Below are 24,124 nucleotides of genomic sequence, written 5' to 3'. Positions count from 1 at the left end.
CGTTCTCAAAGCAGGTAAAAGTAGCCTGAATGTGAGTTTTCTCACCAAATCCAATGTTTTTTTATTACTTTGTATATTTATTTATTTGTATATATTGTATATTTATAATATATGTATGTATGTATGTATGTATTGTATATTTATAATAATTTTCATTGTGAACTATATTCGCACAAGAGCAGCACATCACATTAAGTTTCAGCGAACCTACAGCAATACCTATATATGTGTGTGTGTGTGTGTGTGTGTGTGTGTGTGTTGAGGGGTTGCAGCCAGTATACATATATGTAATAACAATAATTATTAATATGCTATACCATGCATGTCTGTCTTTGTTAAAGAACATGATATTAAAGTATTTCAGCATGAAAGCAGGTATTTGTAATGTGTATCAGTGTCCTGAATCATTACTACATCGCTGCTGTTTGTAACAAACCAAACCGTGTGTAAATCTGGTATAAACTGGTATTGTTCTGATTATTATAGGTGTATTAAACACCTTCCTCAGTGTAAATTAATGCACTGTGCATCAGGAGGTAGGCTATGCGAACTCAATGTATCTATATGTCTAACGCCATTATCAGTACAGTGATGGTGGTGCTCAGAGCTGAAGCTAGCGTTATGGGATGTAAACAGTGTTTTTTAATGAAGTTATTAATGCCTGGTTTTAAATGTCAGGACTCTCCTCTTGGATTCTAGTAAGGAGGTGTGGAGCTACTTTGAGCTGGATAACGGTGTAAAAAGTGATTTATCAGGGTAAATTATGCCCCGTATCTCCCAGTCTGAAGGGTGTTTGTTGAACAAACTGTTAAAACGTCTGGATCTCTGAACGCTGTGGGAGAGCGGAGGTGAGCTATTCATCAAAGATAAGAACTTTTTATCATGTTTTACTACAATAAAAGTCCATTTTACACCAGAGTTCTCGACACACACAGTTTTTTTTTATTAATTAATTAATTTCACTGTTTATTATAATGCCAGTGGTTGTTTTTATCACTGTAAGCCGTGCAAGATCTGGCCAGCAGGAGGAGCCGTGCATTTTTCCACCCTTCAACTTCAGACTCCGCCCACAAGGAGTCCTTTAACACTGAGTCAGAAACCACATAATAGAGTGTGTTAAGAGTTTACAGGTTTTTGGAAAGTGTGTGTGATGATTTAGATCTACAGTTAGCTCCAGGCTAACTATTCTCTTCATCACACAAACACACACACAAACACACACAGCTCCATGGTGAGGAGTTTTCCTGCAGTTGTTATGGATCAGTGGATCAGAACCGCAGTGGGATCAGTAGAGTTGTGGGGGTCACGTCTCCAGTGCAGAGCTCTGCAGATGAGTTTTGAGGTTTTTCTCCAGAAGAACTAAACTCTGCACCGCCAAACTCCTGCAGTCTGAGTCAGGGTCACTCTCTGCTACATCTGCACACAGAAAAACCACACACAATATATATATATATATATATATTAATAAATTATGCAAACATACAGTACCATACAGTTTCCTACATATTAAATGAATATGAAGTGATCTATCAGACTATAAAGGAACACATAAGGAATCATGTAGTAACTTAAAAACAGTGTTAAACAAAACAAAACACTCTGTGAAGAAGCTTTTAGATGCTCTTATCTGGGGAGCTGTTAACTTGTGGTTTCTGAGTCTGGTAACTCTGATAAACGTATCCTGTACAACAGAGGGAACTCTCGCTCTTCCTTTCCTGAGGCGGTCCTGGTGAGTGCCAGTTTCATCATTATAATGTTTTTGATGGTCTTTGCGGTGACTGCACTTGAGGATGCTTTCAAAGTTCTTGAAATGTTTTAGTTTGAGGTCAATGTATTTGAAAAACAGGTGATTGGATTGGGGACATCCCTATCTGTCAATGTTACGGTCCAGCAGATAACTGTAGCTCTAATGCCTGCTATAAACTCAATAAAAATCAACTTATCAAGGAGTGAAAAGATTGGAGGCTCATCTGTCTTAGATTTATACCTTTATCTCCTTTCAAATATATGTAAATTAAGACAAATCAGATTATTGTAAGTAAAATGGGGTAAGCCAATTTTTCTTTTCTAATTTCTTTTTTAAAAAGCCATTACCGCAAAGTCTCAAAATGAGTGAAATAAGACTTAAATCAAGCACAAATCACAGATTCAAACACAAGAATCAGAATAATTTGACTGGTCACTTGTCACTTCTTTTTTGAGTCAAATTACTTAAAATAAGGTGAAATTCTAAGTAAGATTAAATAACGTAACTATTTCTAAAATAAGCTGCATAATCTAACACACAATGCCTAGTAAAACAAACAGTCTTATCAGAGAAGAAAATACGATTTATTGCTTTAAAATTAGAAACCTTTACTTGCTAAGATTTAGTTTTTCTGCAGTGCATTGACACACAGACAGTCACACACACACGCACACACACACACACACACACACACACACACACACACACACACACACACACACAGACAGGCAGGCAGGCAGACAGACAGACAGACAGTACCTGCTAGCCATGCCCTGGTCTCCACTAGGTCATCACTCAGTTCCAGCAGCAGACTGTCACTGGGCATGCTCAGAAACACAGCACACACTGCAAACAGCACCCCCCTCCTCACCATCCTGCACACACACACACACACACACACACATCAGAGATAAATCATTACTTTATTATAATTGAATTTCATTATTTTTATAACCATATAAGAAATATGGCTGTCCCACTTGTAGCATGTTTGTGTAGATTAGCCATTTAATAGTGAATTTATCTGTAGCTAATGTATCTGCAATTAATTTACATTCATATTAATAAATATTACAGTATATTTATATTAATTTGCGATACCACACTATCACTTACTGATCAGTATGGAAGCGAATGGCCCAAACAAAGTCCAGCAGAGCTTTCCCCATCTGTGTTGCCACCTGCAAACACATGCACACACAAATAAATAATAAAAGTGCATATAAACACAGTGTATAAAAATACATATATCAGTAGACAGTCAGTCAGTATTCTGATATTAATGGTATTAATAAAGAGCATATTCCTCTTTTCTTCTTTTGAAGTGATTAAAAATTGATGCAGTTAGTGTGCAGGAGATGTAGTTTAACTGGTAGATGAAAAGCTGGAGTGTATATAAGAGTAACTGGGCGTACTGGCGCATTGATGGCCAGGTGCATCAGGAGTCCCAGCGTGTGTAACAGTCTCCCCAGCACCAGGTGATCACTCCCCAACAGGTCAAACGTCACCTGTGGTCTGAGACAAAGAAACAAAAATGTACAATATCCCATACAATATCAAACTAATAAAAACATTTAATTGATAAAGAAATACTTATATTTTTTCATGTATATGTAGAGATTAATGTGTATTTATACATGCACTTATGTATTGCTTAATACTGTTTTTCCCTGCCATTCTTACATACATACATACATACATATACATATATATATAGTGTTATGTAGTTTATTGTTATATACACATACACACACATGCACATATATATATATATATATATATATATATATATATATATATATATATATATGTGCATGTGTGTGTGTGTATGTGTATATAACAATAAACATATATATATATATATATATATACATACACACCCTATATATATATATATATACACACCCTATATACACCCTATATATACAGCTTTGTAAGAAATGAAAAGAGCACTTCAGTTTCTGAATCAGTTTCTCTGATTTTGCTATTTATAGGTTTATGTTTGAGTAAAATGAACATTGTTGTTTTATTCTATAAACTACAGACAACATTTCTCCCAAATTCCAAATAAAAATATTGTCATTTAGAGCATTTATTTACAGAAAATGAGAAATGTCTGAAATAACAAAAAAGACGCAAAGAAAACAAGTTCATATTCATAAAGTTTTAAGAGTTCAGAAATCAATATTTGGTGGAATAACCCTGGTGGTTTTTAATCACAGTTTTTTTTTCATGCATCTTGGCATCATGTTCTCCTCCACCAGTCTTACACACTGCTTTTGGATAACTTTTCAAAAGCATCTTCCTCTTGATTATATTCTATAGGTTTTCAATTTGGTAAAATCAAAGAAATCATTTAAGTGGTAATTTATATATACATTTATACATATACACTGACAAACACACACATATACACACCTGTCGTAGTTCCTCAGTAGTGGAAAGAAGAAGAAGCCAGCTACAGGAGCATAGCGGTTTGGAGTAGCTTTAGGAGGCTGAGATACACCCTGTGGAAACGGAAACACACACAAACACACACACACACACACACACACACACACACACACACACACACACACACACACACACACACACACACACATACACACACATACACACACATACACACACATACACACACACACAATACTATATAACACTATTCAATTCGCTTCTTGGTACCTGGTTCATTTTCCACTTGTAGAAGAGGGTAAAATAACACTATTCAATTCGCTTCTTGGTACCTGGTTCATTTTCCACTTGTAGAAGAGGGTAAAATGTACTGATGATCAGTGATGGTTTGGAGAGACATGTCTGTCATCTGCTGGTGTTGATCCACTGTGTTTTATTATCAAGTCTAAAGTCAGTGCAGTTTTGTTTTCCCACTAAATCTTACAGCACTTCATATCTTACAGCTTCCCTCTGCTGATAACAACTTTTATGGAGATGCGGATTTCATTTTCCAGCAGGATTTGGCACACTGTCAAAAGTATCTTTTAGTCTTATGTAATATTCAAACTTTGAGATAATGACCAACAAAAGATAAAAACTTAATTAAAATGAATAAAATTAGAATATAAGAAATAATTTTAAGACATACTATACTACTATATACTATACTAAAACTAGAAACGAAACAAACTTTTAAAAGTGGGCGTGGCAGAATAATGTGGATAGTGTGTGTGTGTGTTTGTATTACCTTGCTGATGCGTCTGGTTTTGCTCTGGATGCGTTTATCCACAACCTGACGCCAATGCTCCACCTCCCCACACTGCTCCAGCATCGTCACCGCAGAAACAGGCCTAGGCCCCGCCCTCTTATCTGTGATTGGCTCAGACAGCTCCTGGGCGGAGAGAGCAAGAACCTGAAACAGAACAAAACCAACTTTATACATATAGAACACTGTATATTCCAGTAAAACCAGGTTGTGTGAGTGTTAATCTGATCCATAAGTATTTGTGCCACAATTTATATAAATTTTGCATCCGGTCATCACATCAATGGATGTAACATTAAAGCTGATGTCTGTAGATTTTGGGATTTTAGTGCCTCTCTGGTGAGAATGGGTAATTGCACAGAGCATGCGGAACAATCATTTTAAACTGGGCGGGTGAGAGAGAGAGAGAGAGAGAGAGAGAGAGAGAGAGAGCTCAGTCAGAAACTTCACTTCTTCGTTTCTTTCGTTTTACTATGAGTGAATGATCTACTGAGCTCCGAGTTTCCTCTTCTGAAGTCCCCATTGCTCCACCAGCCGCTCACGTTCAGTAAAACTGAGCCGGATCCTTTTTTAGAGGCTGTACGGATATTTATTACTTTAATATCAAGTGGTTTAACTATTACATATTTAGGAATTACAGGCTTTTTTACACAGTCCCTCCACTTCCACAGACTCAAAAGTCATTGGACGTATTAACAAACGTCTATGTATGAATATTCAGAACTCATCCTGCTACTTCTATCCAAAGTCTCACAGATAATAAACACCAATAAATGATCAGTGCGTCCTTTAAAAAAATCTTTACAAGACTGGGGGCCAGAAGACATGTACCTTTTATTTGGATCCTAAATAATATTTTGTTTTATAAACTAAACTCTCCATTGTTTATTTAAAATATACAAAAAACTGCACCAGCGAAGTTCTGTAGAGACAGTGATTTACCTCGAGGATGTCCAGCCTCTGTCTCAGACTGTAGTTCAGAGAGTAAAACTCAGCAGTCAGATACTCCACAACCTGAGAGAAAGAGTTAAATAGATGTTAAAGACGTTAAAGGGAATAAATTATGTAAAACTCACTCTTTGTGTGCTTTTGTATTTCTACTTGGCTCTTAACTGCTCCTATAAATACTCCAAAAAATCCATCTTTTTCTTTTTTAGTGAATCAGCTGAAATAGTGTGGTGTCAGTCCCCACAAGAGCTCCACCCACTCATCACTTGGGCTGCAGGTTGAGAACCTCAGACAGTACACGGCAAGATTAGCCAGCAGACTTCGTCTGAGGAAGGGATCTGTACCTATTGTTTGTGGCAAGTCAGCAGATGAGGGGGATGGATGAACTAGCTTGTTTGAGTTTTGACATACAAATTATACTAACATATGGTCAGAGTAAACGGGGTGTGTCCAGCACCAGCTTATTTGCATAAAAGTGTCAGAGCCCTTAAATGGCTCATGCTGAAAGGGACTAAAACTGGTAAGAACATAGCTAATGAGAGTGATTTTATGTAAAGAACTTCATGAACATGTTTTGTAGATGAATGAGGATGTGGATTTCATTTTCAAGCAGGACTTGGCACACTGCCCACACTGCCAAAAGTACCAATTGGACTTATATAATATTCAGATTTTCTGAGACACTGAGTCTTCATTGGGTGTAAGCCATAATCATCAACAATAAAAGAAATAGAAGCCTAAAACTGATCACTCTGTGTTTAATACATCTATATAATATATGAGTTTCACATTTTTTTAACTGAATTACTGAAATAATGTAACTTTTCAATGATATAATTTTTTTGAGATGCACTACTATATGGGTAGAATCATAAAACCCACAGTAGAGGGAGGAGTGTGTAAAGCAGAGTGTTAAATCTTACCAGCTGTGTGTCCGTCACTGTGAGAGCCACCATGGCGTTCTGTCGGAGTGTGTGGAATCCTGCAGTGCTGTACCTGTCCTCCAGGTGTAACATCACCTTACTGAACTGCACACTCACCTGATCCACACACACACACACACACACACACACACACACACACACACACTCTAAGTTCATGATCTGCTTAAAGAGAAATTAAGCGTTTGCTTAAATATAACTTAACAGATATAACACATTCAGTGAGAGATGATATGTTGGGTTTGTTTATAATTATTATTATTATTATTTATATAATTATATTTTTTAATAAAACATTGTTAAAAACCTACTGAAGCCTGAAGATGTTATAGATGGTGGATAAATAAATATCTTCTCACCTCTCGAGTGGCGCTGACGTTCTTCCTCAGGAGCCCTTCAGCCGCCTGCAGACTCAACTCCACCCTCTCTGGGTCATCAGAGGACATCAGAGCTGTCAATCAAAAGCACAACCAATCAGAACACTCAGCACTGCACACACCTACTACAGTACCTTTTGCTTCTTTCACTCACTGATGGCCACTTTATTGGAAACACCTACTACAGTACCTTGTGCTTCCTCTCAGTGATGGCCACTTTATTGGAAACACCTACTACAGTACCTTGTGCTTCCTCTCAGTGATGGCCACTTTATTGGAAACACCTACTACAGTACTTTCTGCATCCTCTCACTGATGGCCACTTTATTGGAAACACCTACTACAGTACCTTGTGCTTCCACTCTCTAGCTAATATGCACTTTTTCCCAACAGAAAATGACTGATTATTGATTATTGATCTCTCACCCTCCAGACAGTCTCTGACATATCGGGGCGGAGCCACCTTCTGCTTCACCTGATCAGCAGACATATCATATGGAGTGAGCTCATCATCACTGAAAGAGAGAGAGAGAGAGCATTATTTCTGAGTAAGTGTGAGGGTGTTAAGCTCTATCTGGACTGGATTAGTTTCTCAGGGGGTTTTGGGGTAATTTTCTCTCTTTAATGGGGGTTTTTATCCTCTGTGATTTTATTCCCATCTAGAACGATCATGTACGTGTTTTTCTCAGACGTCCTCTGAGATAAATAAATTACAGCCTGAATTATCTACTGTTTTTCTCCGTGCTCCTCTGGTAATTTTAGTCCCGTCCGGACGACCATCTCTGAGTCTCGTCTCCTCGCCTTTAATAAAATAGATATTTGTCCACTGCAGCACACCGGAATTACACTTTGGGTGCACCACGGTTTCCACGGAGATCCACGTTAAAAACACAACACTGAGTGGAAATGGAGGAGCTACTGAACGCCATGATGTCATGTGATTGAGAAAAAAGCCTAAAAAAAACCTCACTGGTCCTCCTGTTTTTTCAATTGCAGTCTGGATGCAGGAGTTTTATTACTGAGTAGAAGTGTGAAATATTTTACACAGACGAACCCCTGAGAAACTAATCCCATCCAGAGAGAGCTTTACTGTGTGTGAGAGAAAAAGTGTGTGTACCTGTCAAGCTCAGAATCACTGCCACGTCCATGTCCTGAAGTCTGATTGGTTGTTGGGGGCTGTGAAGATGTCACAGACTGAGTTTCTGAACTCTGACCCCTGGTCTCCAGCTCAGGTCTGTAATGATGATGATGTCACAGGAAGTAGAGTAGAGTAAAAACACAGTATTTTGCATTGTTGAACACACTGAAAACTAAAAAAAGATTAAGTTCACACACTGAACTTTACATTTCTGTGCATAATAAAATGGTTATGATTTAAACAAACAGATTACCGCTGCAAAAAAATACCATTTATTTTACTCAAATATATCAGATATAGAGCAATATTAGTATGGTGAAATTTACTAATACTAGATCATTTACTTCTGAAAAAATTCTGTATATTTTTTTTATAACACAGCATTTAATATAGCGCCTATAAAAGTATCTTCTCGCCTGCGTTGTGGTCGTTCCCAGTCTCTTGGTCTCTTCCACTGTATTATAATATCACTGACTGTTGCCTTTAGAATAGAGCTGGGTATAGTTTTAAAAAATTCGATAACAATTTAATACTTTAATTTGATACAGATACCCAATGTCACCATGAGAGACTTATTAAGAACAAAAACAGCAGCATCACTTTAACTTTTTTTAACTTTTAATTTATTTTTTATTACTTTTATTGTTTTATTCTAATGTTTCATATTTTCCTCCTTGTTCTTAGTTCTATTATTCATTTCTTATCATTTTTAACATTTTACTTTACTTTTACTATCTTTTTACTTTTTTATATTTTATTAGTTTTTACTTTTTATGTGTCAATTTCTTTTTTATGGTATTTTAGAATTTTCTGTTTTATATATATATATATTGATTTAAAATTAGTACATCTTATTTTTTTTGCTATTTTTTTTTTTTTTATAATTTCTAATTTATTATTAAATGTTTTCAATCTCTTTGATGTTGTAAATGCTCAGCAACATTGTAAATGAGGGTCACCCTCAATGAGTGAAAATAAAGGTTGATTGATTGATGATTGATGATTAAATGATTGTCAATCATTTAAAAAATTCATTATAATCACGCATCATGCTTGTTCACTGTATTATTGTGAGAGGGCAGTAATAATAGTTTAGCGTGGTTTAGGTCTGGCAGACTAGATCATTTTTATTGTATTATATATATCAGCAGAGAGCGAGAGAGTTATATTTGTGTTGTCAAAACACTGAAACCATTATAATATTGGTCACTAATATAATAGAAAAGTCTATAGCTCCCCCTAGAGGCTGAATGATTTACCTGGTAAAGGCCTATTCTGTGTGTGTATATATTTACCTGTGTGCTTCATTAGCAGGTTGCTGATCCTCCTGATCTTCTTCAGACTGAGGCTCTGTGAGAGACTGCAGCTCCCTGCTCTCCTCATCTGCCTCATACTATTAAACACACACACACACACACACACACACACACACACACACACACACTTTAAAATGGGAGAATATTTAATCTAATAAAAAAAAGAGGATTAAATAAATACACAGAAAATCACCTGAAACTTGAGCTGATAGGTGGGCGTGTCCAGCTTCTGACTGAGACACTCCCCCACCACCATGCCCATCCTCCGCACGCGCTCAATACTGCTGTCTAGACGACACTGAACTCCTCCCAGCATGCACTGCAGCAGTACTGAAACAAATTTTGCATTGGTTCATTTTCACACATGTAACGCTGAGAACACCATCCATCTGGACACAACCACCACCAAACCGCACTACAACTCCCATAATTCACCTGCTTCCACTATCATCAGCTCTGACGTCTCCCATAATTCACCTGCACCCACTATTATCAGCCCTCACTACAACTCCCATAATTCACCTGCACCCACTATTATTAGACCCTCACTACAACTCCCATAATTCACCTGCACCCACTATTATCAGCCCTCACTCCAACTCCCATAATTCACCTGCACCCACTATTACCAGCCCTTACTACAACTCCCACAATTCACCTGCACCCACTATTATCAGCCCTCACTACAACTCCCATAATTCACCTGCACCCACTATTATCAGACCCTCACTCCAACTCCCATAATTCACCTGCACCCACTATTATCAGCCCTCACTACAACTCCCATAATTCACCTGCACCCACTATTATCAGCCCTCACTACAACTCCCATAATTCACCTGCACTCACTATCAATCAGCCCTCACTACTACTCCCATAATTCACCTGCACCCACTATTATCAGCCCTCACTCCAACTCCCATAATTCACCTGCACCCACTATTATCAGACCCTCACTCCAACTCCCATAATTCACCTGCACCCACTATTATCAGCCCTCACTACAACTCCCATAATTCACCTGCACCCACTATTATCAGCCCTCACTACAACTCCCATAATTCACCTGCACCCACTATTATCAGACCCTCACTACAACTCCCATAATTCACCTGCACCCACTATTATCAGCCCTCACTCCAACTCCCATAATTCACCTGCACCCACTATTATCAGCCCTCACTACAACTCCCATAATTCACCTGCACCCACTATTATCAAACCCTCACTACAACTCCCATAATTCACCTGCACCCACTATTATCAGCCCTCACTCCAACTCCCATAATTCACCTGCACCCACTATTATCAGCCCTCACTACAACTCCCATAATTCACCTGCACCCACTATTATCAAACCCTCACTACAACTCCCATAATTCACCTGCACCCACTATCAGCCCTCACTACAACTCCCATAATTCACCTACACCCACCATTATCCGCCTTCACTACAACTCCCATAATTCACCCAGTAACGTGATAATGTTCCTTCAGAATTTATAAAGTATCTATCTGTCTGTTTGTCTGTCTTTCTGTCTAACCATCCATCCATCCACCCATCCACCCATCTATCCATCCATTATTCTATCCATCTATTTAATCCTTTCATCCATCCATCCATGTGTCCATCATCCATTCATCCATGTATGTTTAGACCTATCTATATATTAATCCATCCATCCTTCTATTCATCTATGCATCCATCCATATATCCATCCATCCATCCATCTATCTATCCCTCCACACATCCATCCATGTATCTATCATCCATCCATTCACCTTACATCCATTCATGTATCTATCTATATCTATCATATATCTATCTATCCATTGTTTTATCCTTCCATCCATCCATCCATTCATCCATATATCTACTCACGTATCTCTGTCCATCCATCTATCCTCCAATCTATCATCCATCCATCCATTCATCTATCCATCCATCCACCTACTATTCATCTATCCAACCTTATATATTCTATTCAAATGGCACTTTTATATGGCAAGTTTACAGATGGTGTGTGTGTGTGTGTGTGTGGGTTACCTTCCCGTAGCTCTGGTATCTCAGCAGGGTTGAGCAGACTCACAGACAGCAGCAGGGCTCTGCTCACATACAGCTGCTGCTCCAGAGGTGTGTGTCTCACTGCACTGCTGTTACACCACACCTGACACACACTCCGCATCACCTACACACACGAACGCACACATACACGATAATACAATATACAGACTAAAATACCAAGAGTGTGCAGATCTGTCCTCAAAGATAAATGTGATACTTTTTGGTTGCTAAATAATTCTGCAAGTGTTCCTGTATAGCTTTAATATTAAATTTACAATGTAAAAAATCATAAAAAGTAAGAATCACACTGAATGAAGAGGTGTGTATATGGTGTAACACATCTACCAGTAAAAAGCAGAAGTGTGTGTTACCTGTTTTAGGAGGGGGCGTCGCCCAACATCCAGAGCCAGATAACCCAGAACATTCCTCAACAACCGAGTCTAAAAGAGAGAGAGAGAGAGAGAGAGAATTTTATCCTGTACAACAGAGGGATCTAACGTTTTTGATGGTCTTGAAACACTTATTTTTCGGACTGACTGACCTTCATTTTTACATAGTGTCGTAATTCGTTCTTCTCATAATCTGGATTCGAACATTACTCAAATATTCACTATTCACTGTATACCTGTAACTCTACCTCTTCACTACTTTACTTTAACTGATGCTCTCAAACACTTTATTAAGAGACAAGAAACTCAAGTAATTAACTCTTGATGAGTTCAGCACAGCTGTTAACTGAAAGCCTGAATTCCAGGTGACTCTACCTCATAAAATATATATATATATACATATATATGTACAGGGCTCCAGACAAAAAAAATATTCAAGGAGCCAGTGGCTCCTAAAATAAAAAATTTGGGCGCCAATAGTTTTTTCTAAGTGCCAAACAATTTATATGCAAAAAATTAAGCATTGCAACACTCACCTCAGGTAATCTCAGTTATTCAATATCGCTGCCTTACAACATGCTTGAGAGATGACTTTCTCTTCCTTGTGTCCGTGACTTTTGAAACAATTCAACCTAACTTAAAACTATGTACAGTTACGAAGAAGTGTGGACTTTACTCAGACTCTGAGCCTGTGTCACTGACCATTACAATGTCAGTGTCACTTGGCCATCCGGTGTAGTTTGGTCTTCTTTTCCTTCTGCTTGCTGTAAGCCAGCTTTTAACACAGGGTTCAGGATTAAACTGTTCAAGAGATGGCCCCTCTGTGCTGATCCTCACTAAATCTTCAACTGTTGAGACATTGAGTGAATTGCGTACTTTTGATTTGATTCTGTTCTGTGCTGAAAAGCCACGTTCACACTGTGCAGCAGAGATTGGCAGAACAAGCATGATCTCAACAAGATGAAAAATATTCTGAAAATCTGAGCAATAAGGCTCTTTAGACAGCAAGACTTCCCACAAACCGCTGTATGACTTGTCCATAAACTGCCCTTTAATTAGAATTTTGAGCATTCTCCACTCTGTCTGTACAGCGTTAATGACACATCCATTCTTCATCAAAATTTCTTGATACCATTTCAGTAGAGTGTCAATCTCTTCTTCACCAAAGGTGGTTACATCATCTGGCCATGAATCATGACAGAAAACAGAAAAGCAATGAATGATTTCTGATCCTGGTGAGCTTCCTTGATTTGTTGTACCCCTCATATTTTCAAATCTGTTTTCGAGTTCATTAACTGTAGAATCCACTGTTTTTTCAATATGCAAGGTAAGGTCCTCTTTACAGCATGGAAGACTTGAGCCTTTGAGTTGGATACTCTGAAATGTTACACCCATGGGCCTACTATTTGCTGCCTTTCCTCGTCTTTTAGTTGCCTGTCTGTCTGGGGTCTGTGTGTTGTCTTGCTGCAGCACATTTTGAGCAACTGAATCCAGACTAGCATTCTGTAAAAAATCCTGCAGCTTTCCATTCCTCAGTGGCCTGTCCTTCATTCCCTTTACAGTCACAATACAACTGTTGACAGCAGCCACAGCCTGAGGCAAAATCAGAGAATTTTTCTGAAGTGTAAGACTTAATTTAGAAATTTCCCCGAACAGGTCATGGAGAAAGTGGCAAAATCCAACAAATAGCAAGCTCTCCATTTGCTGTGCAATATGCTGTGCTCTTCCTCTAATTTCAGTATTTTTGGAAGTTACAGCAAGATGCTCCATATGATGATGAACAGCTGTATACTGACCCTGTCCTGTGGCATGGTCCGTGTGGAGAAATACAGAAAGTGCTCTGAAAATGTGAGGCAACCATCGCTGAGTCTTCACTGCAGAAGGTGTGCGTATGGTACACCCCAACTCCACACCAATTGCCTTCAGCTCACGCTTGCTTTTGGGGCTAAAATGGTATGTTTTCCACACCAGCTGCAGCAGGTCATAGACTTTTTCAATCATTGGAAGGGATTTTTGAGTGTTCAGCATTGCCAGTTCCAGTCTGTGAGGCAAACAATGAAATGAGAGAATATGTTTTCCTATCTCACTTCTAAAGAGTGCCCCTATTCCACCAGTGGCTCCCATGTTAACACTTGCCCCATCTGCTCCGAAAGCGCTGACTTTGTTTTGCCACCAGTTAGGATTTGTTTGGTCAGAATCATTAAACAGGCTTTTAATAGTGCTAAAAATTCCCTTAGCATGGCTGTGCTGGAGCTCAGCCAAGCCGACAAGCCGGTTCACCGGTAGACCACCAGAAACGTGCCTGCAATAAGCGATTACGTTGTCCCTGCCGGACACATCTGTTCCACAGTCAGTGATTACAGAGATATACTTAGCTTTCTTGGCTTCTTTCACGGTCTGCGCTTTGACGTCGTCTGCAATGCATCCTATGAACTCGGCACAAGCTGTGTCATTATCATAGGTTTTCGACACATCCAGTCCATTTTTTCTCATTAACAAGACTTGGGAGGTGAATTTGGTGAAGGGTAGTTCCTCGCGTGCAATCATGTAGGCTGTGTTGAATTTCATTTTAAGCTCTTTGATTTCTTTCTCCGCTGTTTTATCACATGCACGAGATACTGCGCGAGCTAATGGAGTTTCTGTCGGAGCACGCTTTGCTATAAACCAGTCGCGTGCATTTTTATGCTTTCGACTGTCTCCGTGTTTTTTTACAGTCTCTTTTTTGAAGTGATTCGTTCCTGTTACAAAATCCGTGTTTCCAGCGATATCTCTGCTTGCTTTCGAACAGAATTCGCAGTACATTGTCTTCTTTATGCTGTCATACCTGAGCCACGCAAACTCCTGCAGCCAAGAAGTTCTGAAATGTCGGTCTGTGGTTGTACTTTTGCTGGATGTGGACGGTTGTTCATCTTCGTCGGCGTTTTCATGTTCGTCGGCGTTTTCCAGTAGTCCACGGGTGCAAACAGAGCTAGGCTGGGACTGAGCAGGTATCTTAAGGTTCGACAGAGATGTAACGTTAGATTGTGTGAAAAAATCTGATATTTTTCGCTTCGCCATTGTCTACGCGCTAAAGGATAACAGCTCAGCTGCCTACGCTGCTGTGGTCACGTTTAGGTTGAAATCCCGCGAGCAAGTTTTTTTTTTTTGGCTAGGCGAAAACGTCCATATGATTGGACGCCGTAGCTACACCGATAAGATAAACACAACCAAAAAGAGACCAAAATAAATAAAGAAATAAATAAATGCAAAAAAAAAAAAAAAAAAAAAACTTTGCCATCTGTCGCCACTGGCGACTTAATTAATTAGACAACTCGCAAATTATTATTTTGGGTCGCAATTGCGACCATTTTAGTCGCAGTCTGGAGCCCTGTATGTATATATATATGAAGAGAAATATAGAGGGAGGTTTACCGGGTGCTGATACTGCAGCAGCAGGAGTTTGTGTGTGAGCACAAACTGAACTTTCTTATTCTTCAGAACCAGATTGTCCATTAACCTAGACAACGCTGATGCACTGTACACACACACACACACACACACACACACTATGATATAACCTTTATATTATCACAGTTTTTGCAATATACAACATTTTTTTTAAATTTAGTTACTTGATGAATATTTTCACTAGATTTAATATTACAGATGGTGTGTGTGTGTGTCTGTGTGTGTGTTCACTACCTGTGCAGGTGGTGTATGAGTGCAGTGATGACGCTCTCTATCCAGCGCTCTGGAACGTTCTCCAGCAGTTTACAGCTCACGCGCCTCCACAGAGCGTCCGAGCGCGTGAGAGACGAGAGACGAGGAGCCAGAATCTCAAACACACACTCTGAACACACACACACACACACACATATTACTGTAGCTAATTAAACGTCTTTATTTAAGTAAGTTATTGTAGTGTAATAATTAATAATTGCAGAAGCTCACCTCCGTGCCCCTGCATACACACTTTCCCCAACAGCTGAGCCACGAAGCCCAGAGAGCAGTCCTGACCCCCTACAGACACACACACACACACACACACTCATAACCATAACCTCATAACCTTTGAAACAAGATACAAGTAGTGACAAACTAAATATTTGGCAATCGAAACCGTTTTAGACTGAATAAAACACAGAATTACGATTAATATAACTTAAGTCAAATTGTGGTGTTTCCTCTAAAGTTAGGATTTTTTAAAACTGTAGGTTTATGTTTGATTGTATTCTCTATGCGCATAAACGAAACAAAAATAAATGTTCAGAAAATGTATCATGCTCTGTATCAGTTTACTCAGTTTAGTACCTGAGTACTAAAATTTCTTTACTGCAGAATGTGATCAAGGTGAGTTTTTGAAAAGCCCATTCATTCAGCCCATAGAGAAATGCAGCTTAGACACAGAACTCCTAATATGGCCATAAACAACATGGCGCAGACTACAAAATGACGTCTCGACTGCTATGGTCTATATGAGCAGTGAAATCACCTCTCAGAGCCTGGCAGGTTTTCTCCAGGGTCTTCAGGACATCCTCAGCGAGGTGTGTGTAGTACTGCGGTGGGAGGAAGGGTGAAGGTGTGTGTGTTTGGAGGCGGTTGGCGGTGAGGTCAGGCAGAGACGAGAGGCGGGTCAGGACCGTCTCTCTCAGCTGGGCGGAGTCAGAGCCGCCAATCACCACCAAACACTTAGACCATAATAACACTTCAACACGACCTGCACTCAGAAACCTCTCCAGCACCGAGACACACTGATCCAGACCAGAACCGGCACTGAGAATAAAAGAAGAAAAAAGAAATTCATTACAGTGTGTATATAAAATACATTGCCTGGTCAAAAAAAATTCTATTTTCTAATATTTATCTTTGAATACAGTACATATTCACTGTGGCATCGATTCCACAAGCAATTCTGCAATTTCTGTCCAGAGCTTTTTCTTAAAGATACACAGCTGTTTATCCATTTAATCCCTTGAGTTCTTTTCACTGCATTGTGTGTGAGTGGTAAAGCTCTTACTTTCACTATTAAACAACATATCCCTGAGTTCTAGTGCTGCTTATTTTACCATACGTTTAAGTGATCACTGATCACCATCATTCAAGATTTTTTTCCGACCATATTTTTTCCTGGAAGAGGATGTTTCCTCACTGTTCTTCCACTATTTAACAATAATAAAGCATTGGAAAATTCTTAACCTGATTTGAGTAGATTCAGCTTAGATGTTTTTAGAGGTTTTCTTTGCATTTTTTATGACTGACAGTAATTTGACTCTTCTAAAACAGATTTACTTTTAATGATCTTTTCATAACCACAGGATTTAGCATAAGACAAGTGAGAAGCTACTCCCTGCATCAGTTCAGGTTAAATTTAAACTGTTTGCTAACTGAAATATAATAATCACCCATGCAGTAATTATTATCCAATGGGAGGCTCTTCCTTATTTAATTAGTTAAATCAAGATGTATATGATATATAGCGCCGCAGTCCAATGAAAAACAAGTACCTCCATTTTTCTAAATTTTTATTTACTACATAATTTGATCACACGAATTGTCTTTTACACTGTGCCCAAATTTCTTGAAGAACGGACCAACAGAAATACTTTAAAATTACCTGAAATACACGCTTTTTACATCGACTTACATTGAAAGTTTAGAAGGTTTTTTTCTCTCTCCTGTAAAGTTGCTGTTTTGGAGATACTTGTTTTTCATTGGACAGAGACGATATGATCTATACAAGTGCTATACAGTCACAACATTATAAATTAAACTGTGTATAAATTATTTACCTGGTGGAGCTGACTGTATCCAGGAGCACCAGCAGGGCCTGGTCTGGAGGACCTCGGAGGAAGAACCCATCCCACAGTTCCCTCCGCTCCTCACCATGCAGGCTGTGGAACCAATCAGAGGTGAGATTGCTGATCAGTACCTGCAGGACTCGTGTGTAGTGTGCACGGTTGAATTCTGCTCTTTCATTGGCCGAGGCGTTTCCGTCCTCTAGATAGTGTTTAAGGCTGTGGAGGGCGTCGGTTTTCTCTGCAGAACTGTGAGAGCTAGCGATGATCCTGACGTACGGAGACACCGCCTGCCGGACCAGCACTTCAGTACCGGAGGATCCATCCATCCGTCACCTGATATCAGAGGACAGCACAACAATTCCAAAATACTGACATCAGGCAAAAACATATATTATTGTAAATTAGTATAATAATTAAAAGAAATGCATTCTGAGATCAAGATTTGATATGATATTTTATACATTACAAATGCCAAAATGACACAGAACATATTAAATATATACAGCATATATATATATAATGAATAAAATGCTTATCTGGCAAGCTTTTGTTTACATTCCGCCCCTGTCTCTCTTGCGCTCGACGTGACTTTAGTTTTTTCGCCCATGCTCTTTTTCCACCTGATCTTGGGCTCCCTATCTCCTTATAAGGGCGTTTTTCCCCGGCCTTCACTAGCTTCGCAATTCACTAGCCGGGGCAGCAGCAGTGTATTGGAGCGGTTTCTGTAAAGCTGCTTTGTAACAACATTTTTGCACATCTCTGCTGGATTATCTCAGTCAGCTTTATGAGTACCCTCAAGTGCAGTCACAAAAAAGACCACCAAAAACGTTATGATGATGAAAATGGCACTCATCAGGACCCATGTTGTACAGGTTAAGTTCCTCAGAGATACCAGCCTCAGAAATCACAAGTTAACAAACAGCTCCCCAGATAAGAGCTTCTAAATGCTTCCTCACAGAGTATTTTGGTTTGTTTTACACTCTTTTTAAGGTACTACACGATTCATTATGTGTTTCTTCATAATCTGGATCACTTTAATATTCATTTATTATGTAGGATAAAAATAGAAATAAAATAAAATCAGTGAAAGAGAAAGTGTATTTAAAGCTTTGGACATATTCTGAAGTTGAATGGAGATGGTCTGGTGTTTTTTCTTGATATTTAATCGGGATTTTATAAAGAATTATATATTAATATTATATATTAATTAAATGAACAGTAAAAACATGAATGAGCTACAGCAGGTGTTTCTAATAAAGTAGCCAGTTACTCACCGCGAGCTCTCAGCGCTTAAACACACAAACACACAGACCCAGCAGCGCTCCGGACTCCGCTCCGCTTCTCTCCTCTTATTAAACCGGATTATTAATAATAATAAACAGGATTATTAACCTGATGTTTACAAACAGCGCGCCGCGCTATGGGTCCGCACACTCACCCGTCCGTGCGGAAACAGCAGGTCTGTACAGAGGGTTCCGCTCTCAAATTACGTGCATTCCAATGACATTACATTACATTATTATACATTATAATTATACATACTCACTATAAACAAACAGGAACATATTGTGCAGTTTACATAGATACATAAAACATATATATGTATATTTTCCCATATAAAGCCTTAACCATAATAAAATCACAATTTCTCAATATTCTACCAAATTCAAGAGTGTAGATTTAACTTCAAAATAAGTTTCTTTAATTTTACCAAATTGAAAACTTCTGGAATATAATCAAGAGGAAGATGGATGATCACAAGCCATCAAACCACCAAACTGAACTGCTTGAATGTTTACACCAGGAGTAAAGCAGCATAAAGTTATCCAAAAGCAGTGTGTAAGACTGGTGGAGGAGATCATGATTCTGAGATGCATGAAAACTGTTATTAAAAAACAGGGTTATTGCACCAAATATAATGTTAAGTATACTTTCAAAAAATCTTTTACATGGATAAAATAACAAACATTAGAAAGCCTGTTAATTTCTCTTGTAAAAGAAGCAACAATTGTAGGGTAGCAGGGCTCAGGCTCACAGGTGCTGCCAATTAGGTGCCAATTAGATGCAGCACCTGGAGGAGCCAGAAGATTAACAGAAGAAGTCTCTCAGTATCAACAGCAGAAGAAGCTGTTTGGCAGGTAAGATTTGGTACATTTTTCTGGGGTGCAACCACAGCACATTCTCAGCTTTGCTGCTCATCCCACAAATACATTATACTTATAAATGTGGCTCTATTTAAAATAGGAATGAACAGTATCAGATTTATTACCAAAAAGCAACACAGAAATAATCTACCAAACACTAATTTCCTTACTTTTGTGCTCTTTGTTTATATGCTTAAAATAGTATATTTAAGCAATCTTATTCGATTAACTGACCTTTATTTCTTAAAGTAGTTGAGTAGTTGTTTCTTCTCATAATCTGGATTCGAACATTACTCAAATATTCACTATTCACTGTATACCTGTAACTCTACCTCTTCACTACTTTACTTTAACTGATGCTCTCAAACACTTTATTAAGAGACAAGAAATTCAAGTAATTAACTCTTGATGAGTTCAGCACAGCTGTTAACTGAAAGCCTGAATTCCAGGAGACTCTACCTCATAAAACTGACTGAGAAAATCCAGCAGAGATGTTCAAAAACTGATCATCTAAACAAGAGGAGCTTAAAAAAACATTGAATTTAAGGTGTGTTAAAACTAAAGAAATAATTAAAATGCCTAAATATTTTTTATATATATTCTTTTCTTTAAAATGTGTAATATGTATTAAAGTACAGTCATTTCTTTATCTTTTTATCTTTTTTTAGATTTTTACATAATCTTTCAGAATTATTTTATTTTAAGCTGTTTTCCTGTATTAAAACATTTAAAAAATCTGGTAAGTTTCCACTCTCCACACCCTGAAATGTTCACACTGTGTGTTGATTGGGTGCAGGTGTGCTCACCTGAGGGCAGGTAGAGATGGAATTTAATGAAGAGGCAGAAAAGTGCAGAGTCATGTGTGAAACACATGCCTGGATAAAAACAGCTTAAGGCGGAGCAGCCAGAGGATCATATATCTCAGAAACCTGTTCCTGAGGAACGCCTCAGTACATCTGAACATGTACACATATATACCAATATAAAAAATACAGATATACAGTAGCTACTGTAATATACTCTACTGTACTCAGTTATACTACATACACCAGCTATTAGCCATAACATTAAAACCATCTTCCCATCAAAACATGGTTTCTATAAGGCCTTTATAGGTGGGATCCCAGCAAACAGGAAACAAAAAATAATGTTTAGCTTTGAAAAGGTTCCAGGATCTTATTTTTATTTATTTATTTATTTATTTATTTACATTTTAAGACAGTTGCATGTAAAAAGTAATCTTGCAAGAATATGAGAGCCATTGTTAAGTTTTTAAAATAACCTGGAGAAAGAAGTGGCATTTTGTACTTTGAATTACAATAAAAAAATAAAATACCATTAAAAATTTAATATATATAATATTTATAATATAAGAAAATAGAATAAAAACCAGCTGAGGGGTAGTATAACTTTAACTGTGTTTTAAATATTAATATTTTCCAAGTATTACTACAGGTATTTACTATTACTATATTCCTATGTATTTTGTATTTTGTATATGTGTGTATTTTCTATATAAACTGTCTTGAATTTTATTTTTATAACAGTAGTAATATTCTGTACTTAAACTTGTCTATTATTATTGTTAGAGATAATTATTAAATTTTTTAAGGAGTGTACGACACTATTTTAAGAATTACAATATGTTAAAATTAAAAGATTTAATGTAATTATAGGGCAGTTATGAGGCAATTTCTTGTAAAATTACTTTTTAGTTTTATAAGTTATTTTAAATATGTTAAAATTAAAAGATTTTATGTAATTATAAGGCAATTTCTTGTAAAATGACAGTAATAGGTTTTAATTATAGTAAATGCAATAACTGTTTTTTTTACAGTTTATATGTGTTTTTTAAATATGACTATTTTTATTATTATTATTATTTTTTAAGAATTCTTCAAAGTCAATGATTCTATCAATTATGGCAAGTTTTCAGGCCCTGAAGAAGCAAAGCTGCCTCAGACCATCACACTACCACCACCATGTTTTACAGTCAGTATGATGTTCTTTTTCTGACATTATGTGTGCCAGTTGTAACGGGACACACACCTTCCAAAAAAGTTGCACTTTTGTCTCTTCTGTCTAAAGAATATTTACCCAAAGTCCTGGAGATCATCAGGATGTTAGCTGGTAAATGTGAGACGGGTGGTTGGTTGTTTTTGGTGGAGACTATTTTGTGGATTTCATTTTCCAGCAGGACTTGGCACACTGCCCACACTGCCAAAAGTAGGTCTTATACAGTATTTACATTTTCTAAAACACTGATTTTTGGGGTTTTATTGGATGTAAAAAATGAATTACTGAAATAAAGTAACGTTTCAGCCTCCAAACATGGTGGAGGTAGTTTCACACACTGTTACTGAAACTAAGCCCAGTACATCCACAGCAGCTGATGTTTTGGACACAGTAGACGACAGTACTGGATACAGTTCAGGACTTTGTGTTTATTTCTACCTGTACCTGTTCGTGATGACCTCAGCAGCCTTTAGACGCATGTATACGGTTACTGTGTACACAAAGCCTGTCCTGGTATGTGAATTGTCCTTTGTCACTATTTTTAAGTTCTTTCTGAGTCATTGCTTTACTGAATCAGGTGCTTCTGATTTAGCTTGATTAACCCTTTCAGACCTGAATTATGATACAGTGATGAAAACATATAAGAAGGCTGTTTCTCTCTGTAATGCAGACAAAAGAAGATTTGATAATTATATATTTAAAATGTATTTTTATTTTATATTTGATATTGACCCTTTATATTTCACAAACTATCCAAAAACATGATGTCCTAAATCACATAAAATAAGTAAAAATATCTCTCCAGCTTAAATACTGACCACTTGTATGTTTGGGGTCATTGTCCTGCCGGAAGGCCCATGACTTAAGATGCAAACCATGAGCTTTCTGACGATGGGCTCTACATTGCGACTCAAAATCCTATAGTAATCTTCACATGTCATGATTCCTTGCACACAGTCAAGGCATTTAATGCCAGATCCAGAAAAACAACCCCAAAACATCCACCATATTTGACTGTAGGTTAGGGCTGCAACTAATGATTATTTTGGTAGTCGACTAATCTGACGATTTCTTTTTTTACAATTAGTCGATTAGTCAACGAATAATTCTGCCATCACAAACAATAAAAACAGCTGAACATGAGATTTAAAAGGCATCTAAATGTTGTTTAAGCATGGAAAGTACTAATATTTAGTGATTAAATATGTATTCTGTTGTGTTTGAGCACTTTTCGAGATTTAGATTTACCCATCTCCCATTGCACTTCTGTCTTCAGCACTTGGTGTAATGCTGCACTGTTACAAAGGAACGATTAGTCGACAATTAAATTTGTAGTCGACAAATTTAAATAATCAACTTTGTCGATTATATCGACTAATCACTGCAGCCCTACTGTAGGTACTGTGAACTTTTCTTTGTAGTCCTAATTCTGATTTTGGTAATTAGTAAAATAATGTGCTTTACTGAAAAGCTCTATATTGGATTTTGGAGCTGAGCTCTGCTGTAATTTGCTATAATTTGATGGAAATTAAAATAGTTTGGGACATTTATTACAATTATTGGGCAATCTGCTCTGCTTCTGGTCCTGTAGGCTGCACTGTAAACTCAATGAAGGCAGTCTGAGACACTTGAACCTGGTTTGGCTCTGCCTCTGGTCTTTACTGCACTTACACTAGTTACAAATTTGATCATTTTGGCCAAAAAACCACCAACAACTAATTACTAAAGCTACAGTAAAGGCCTTTTAAAGCTTCATAAAGGAGGAAACCCAGCATTTGGTGATGTTCATGAGTTCTAGCCCGCAACAGATCTTCAATAAAGTATTAGATATAAACATTTTTTTATGGTAAAGTTCAAATGGTTGCAATTCCTAAAAGCTTTAAAAGACATTTTTATTCAACCCCTTGAATTAAACCTGAAAGTCTACACTTCAATTCTCACATCTCAGTTGTAGAGCTGCAACTAATGATTTTGGTAGTCGACTAATCTGATGATTATTTTTTCGATTATTCCATTAGTTGATTAGTCAACGATTATTTACACCATGTC

General features: G+C 37.7%; 2 protein-coding genes across 2 annotated transcripts in view; one reads left to right on the top strand and one right to left on the bottom strand.

The window, feature by feature from the left end:
- Positions 1-935: 935 nt before the first annotated feature.
- Positions 936-19,377, bottom strand: telo2 (TEL2, telomere maintenance 2, homolog (S. cerevisiae)). The gene is made up of 21 exons (XM_022666618.2): positions 19,190-19,377; positions 17,907-18,248; positions 16,610-16,890; positions 16,069-16,137; positions 15,820-15,967; positions 15,550-15,652; positions 12,121-12,189; positions 11,732-11,873; positions 9,878-10,014; positions 9,664-9,761; positions 8,348-8,464; positions 7,657-7,745; positions 7,213-7,304; positions 6,836-6,952; positions 5,907-5,978; positions 4,947-5,111; positions 4,166-4,254; positions 3,163-3,262; positions 2,864-2,928; positions 2,507-2,622; positions 936-1,416 (listed from the first exon to the last, which is right to left on the bottom strand). Exons 2-21 carry the CDS (start codon positions 18,239-18,241, stop codon positions 1,304-1,306), a joined length of 2,517 nt encoding a protein of 838 aa, XP_022522339.2. The 5' UTR covers positions 18,242-18,248; positions 19,190-19,377; the 3' UTR covers positions 936-1,303.
- Positions 19,378-20,007: 630 nt separating this feature from the next.
- zgc:163022 (putative ferric-chelate reductase 1) overlaps positions 20,008-24,124 on the top strand; it is a 49,292-nt gene continuing 45,175 nt past the window's right edge. The window contains exon 1 of the mRNA XM_049480072.1: positions 20,008-20,053. The gene's annotated coding sequence lies outside the window, so the exon portion shown is untranslated. The remainder of the gene's footprint in view (positions 20,054-24,124) is intronic.

This window comes from Astyanax mexicanus, chromosome 6, assembly GCF_023375975.1.
Source record: "Astyanax mexicanus isolate ESR-SI-001 chromosome 6, AstMex3_surface, whole genome shotgun sequence".
Lineage (NCBI taxonomy): Eukaryota > Metazoa > Chordata > Actinopteri > Characiformes > Acestrorhamphidae > Astyanax > Astyanax mexicanus.
Note: the sequence above shows the minus strand (reverse complement) of the source record. Positions and strands in the feature narration are given on the sequence as shown.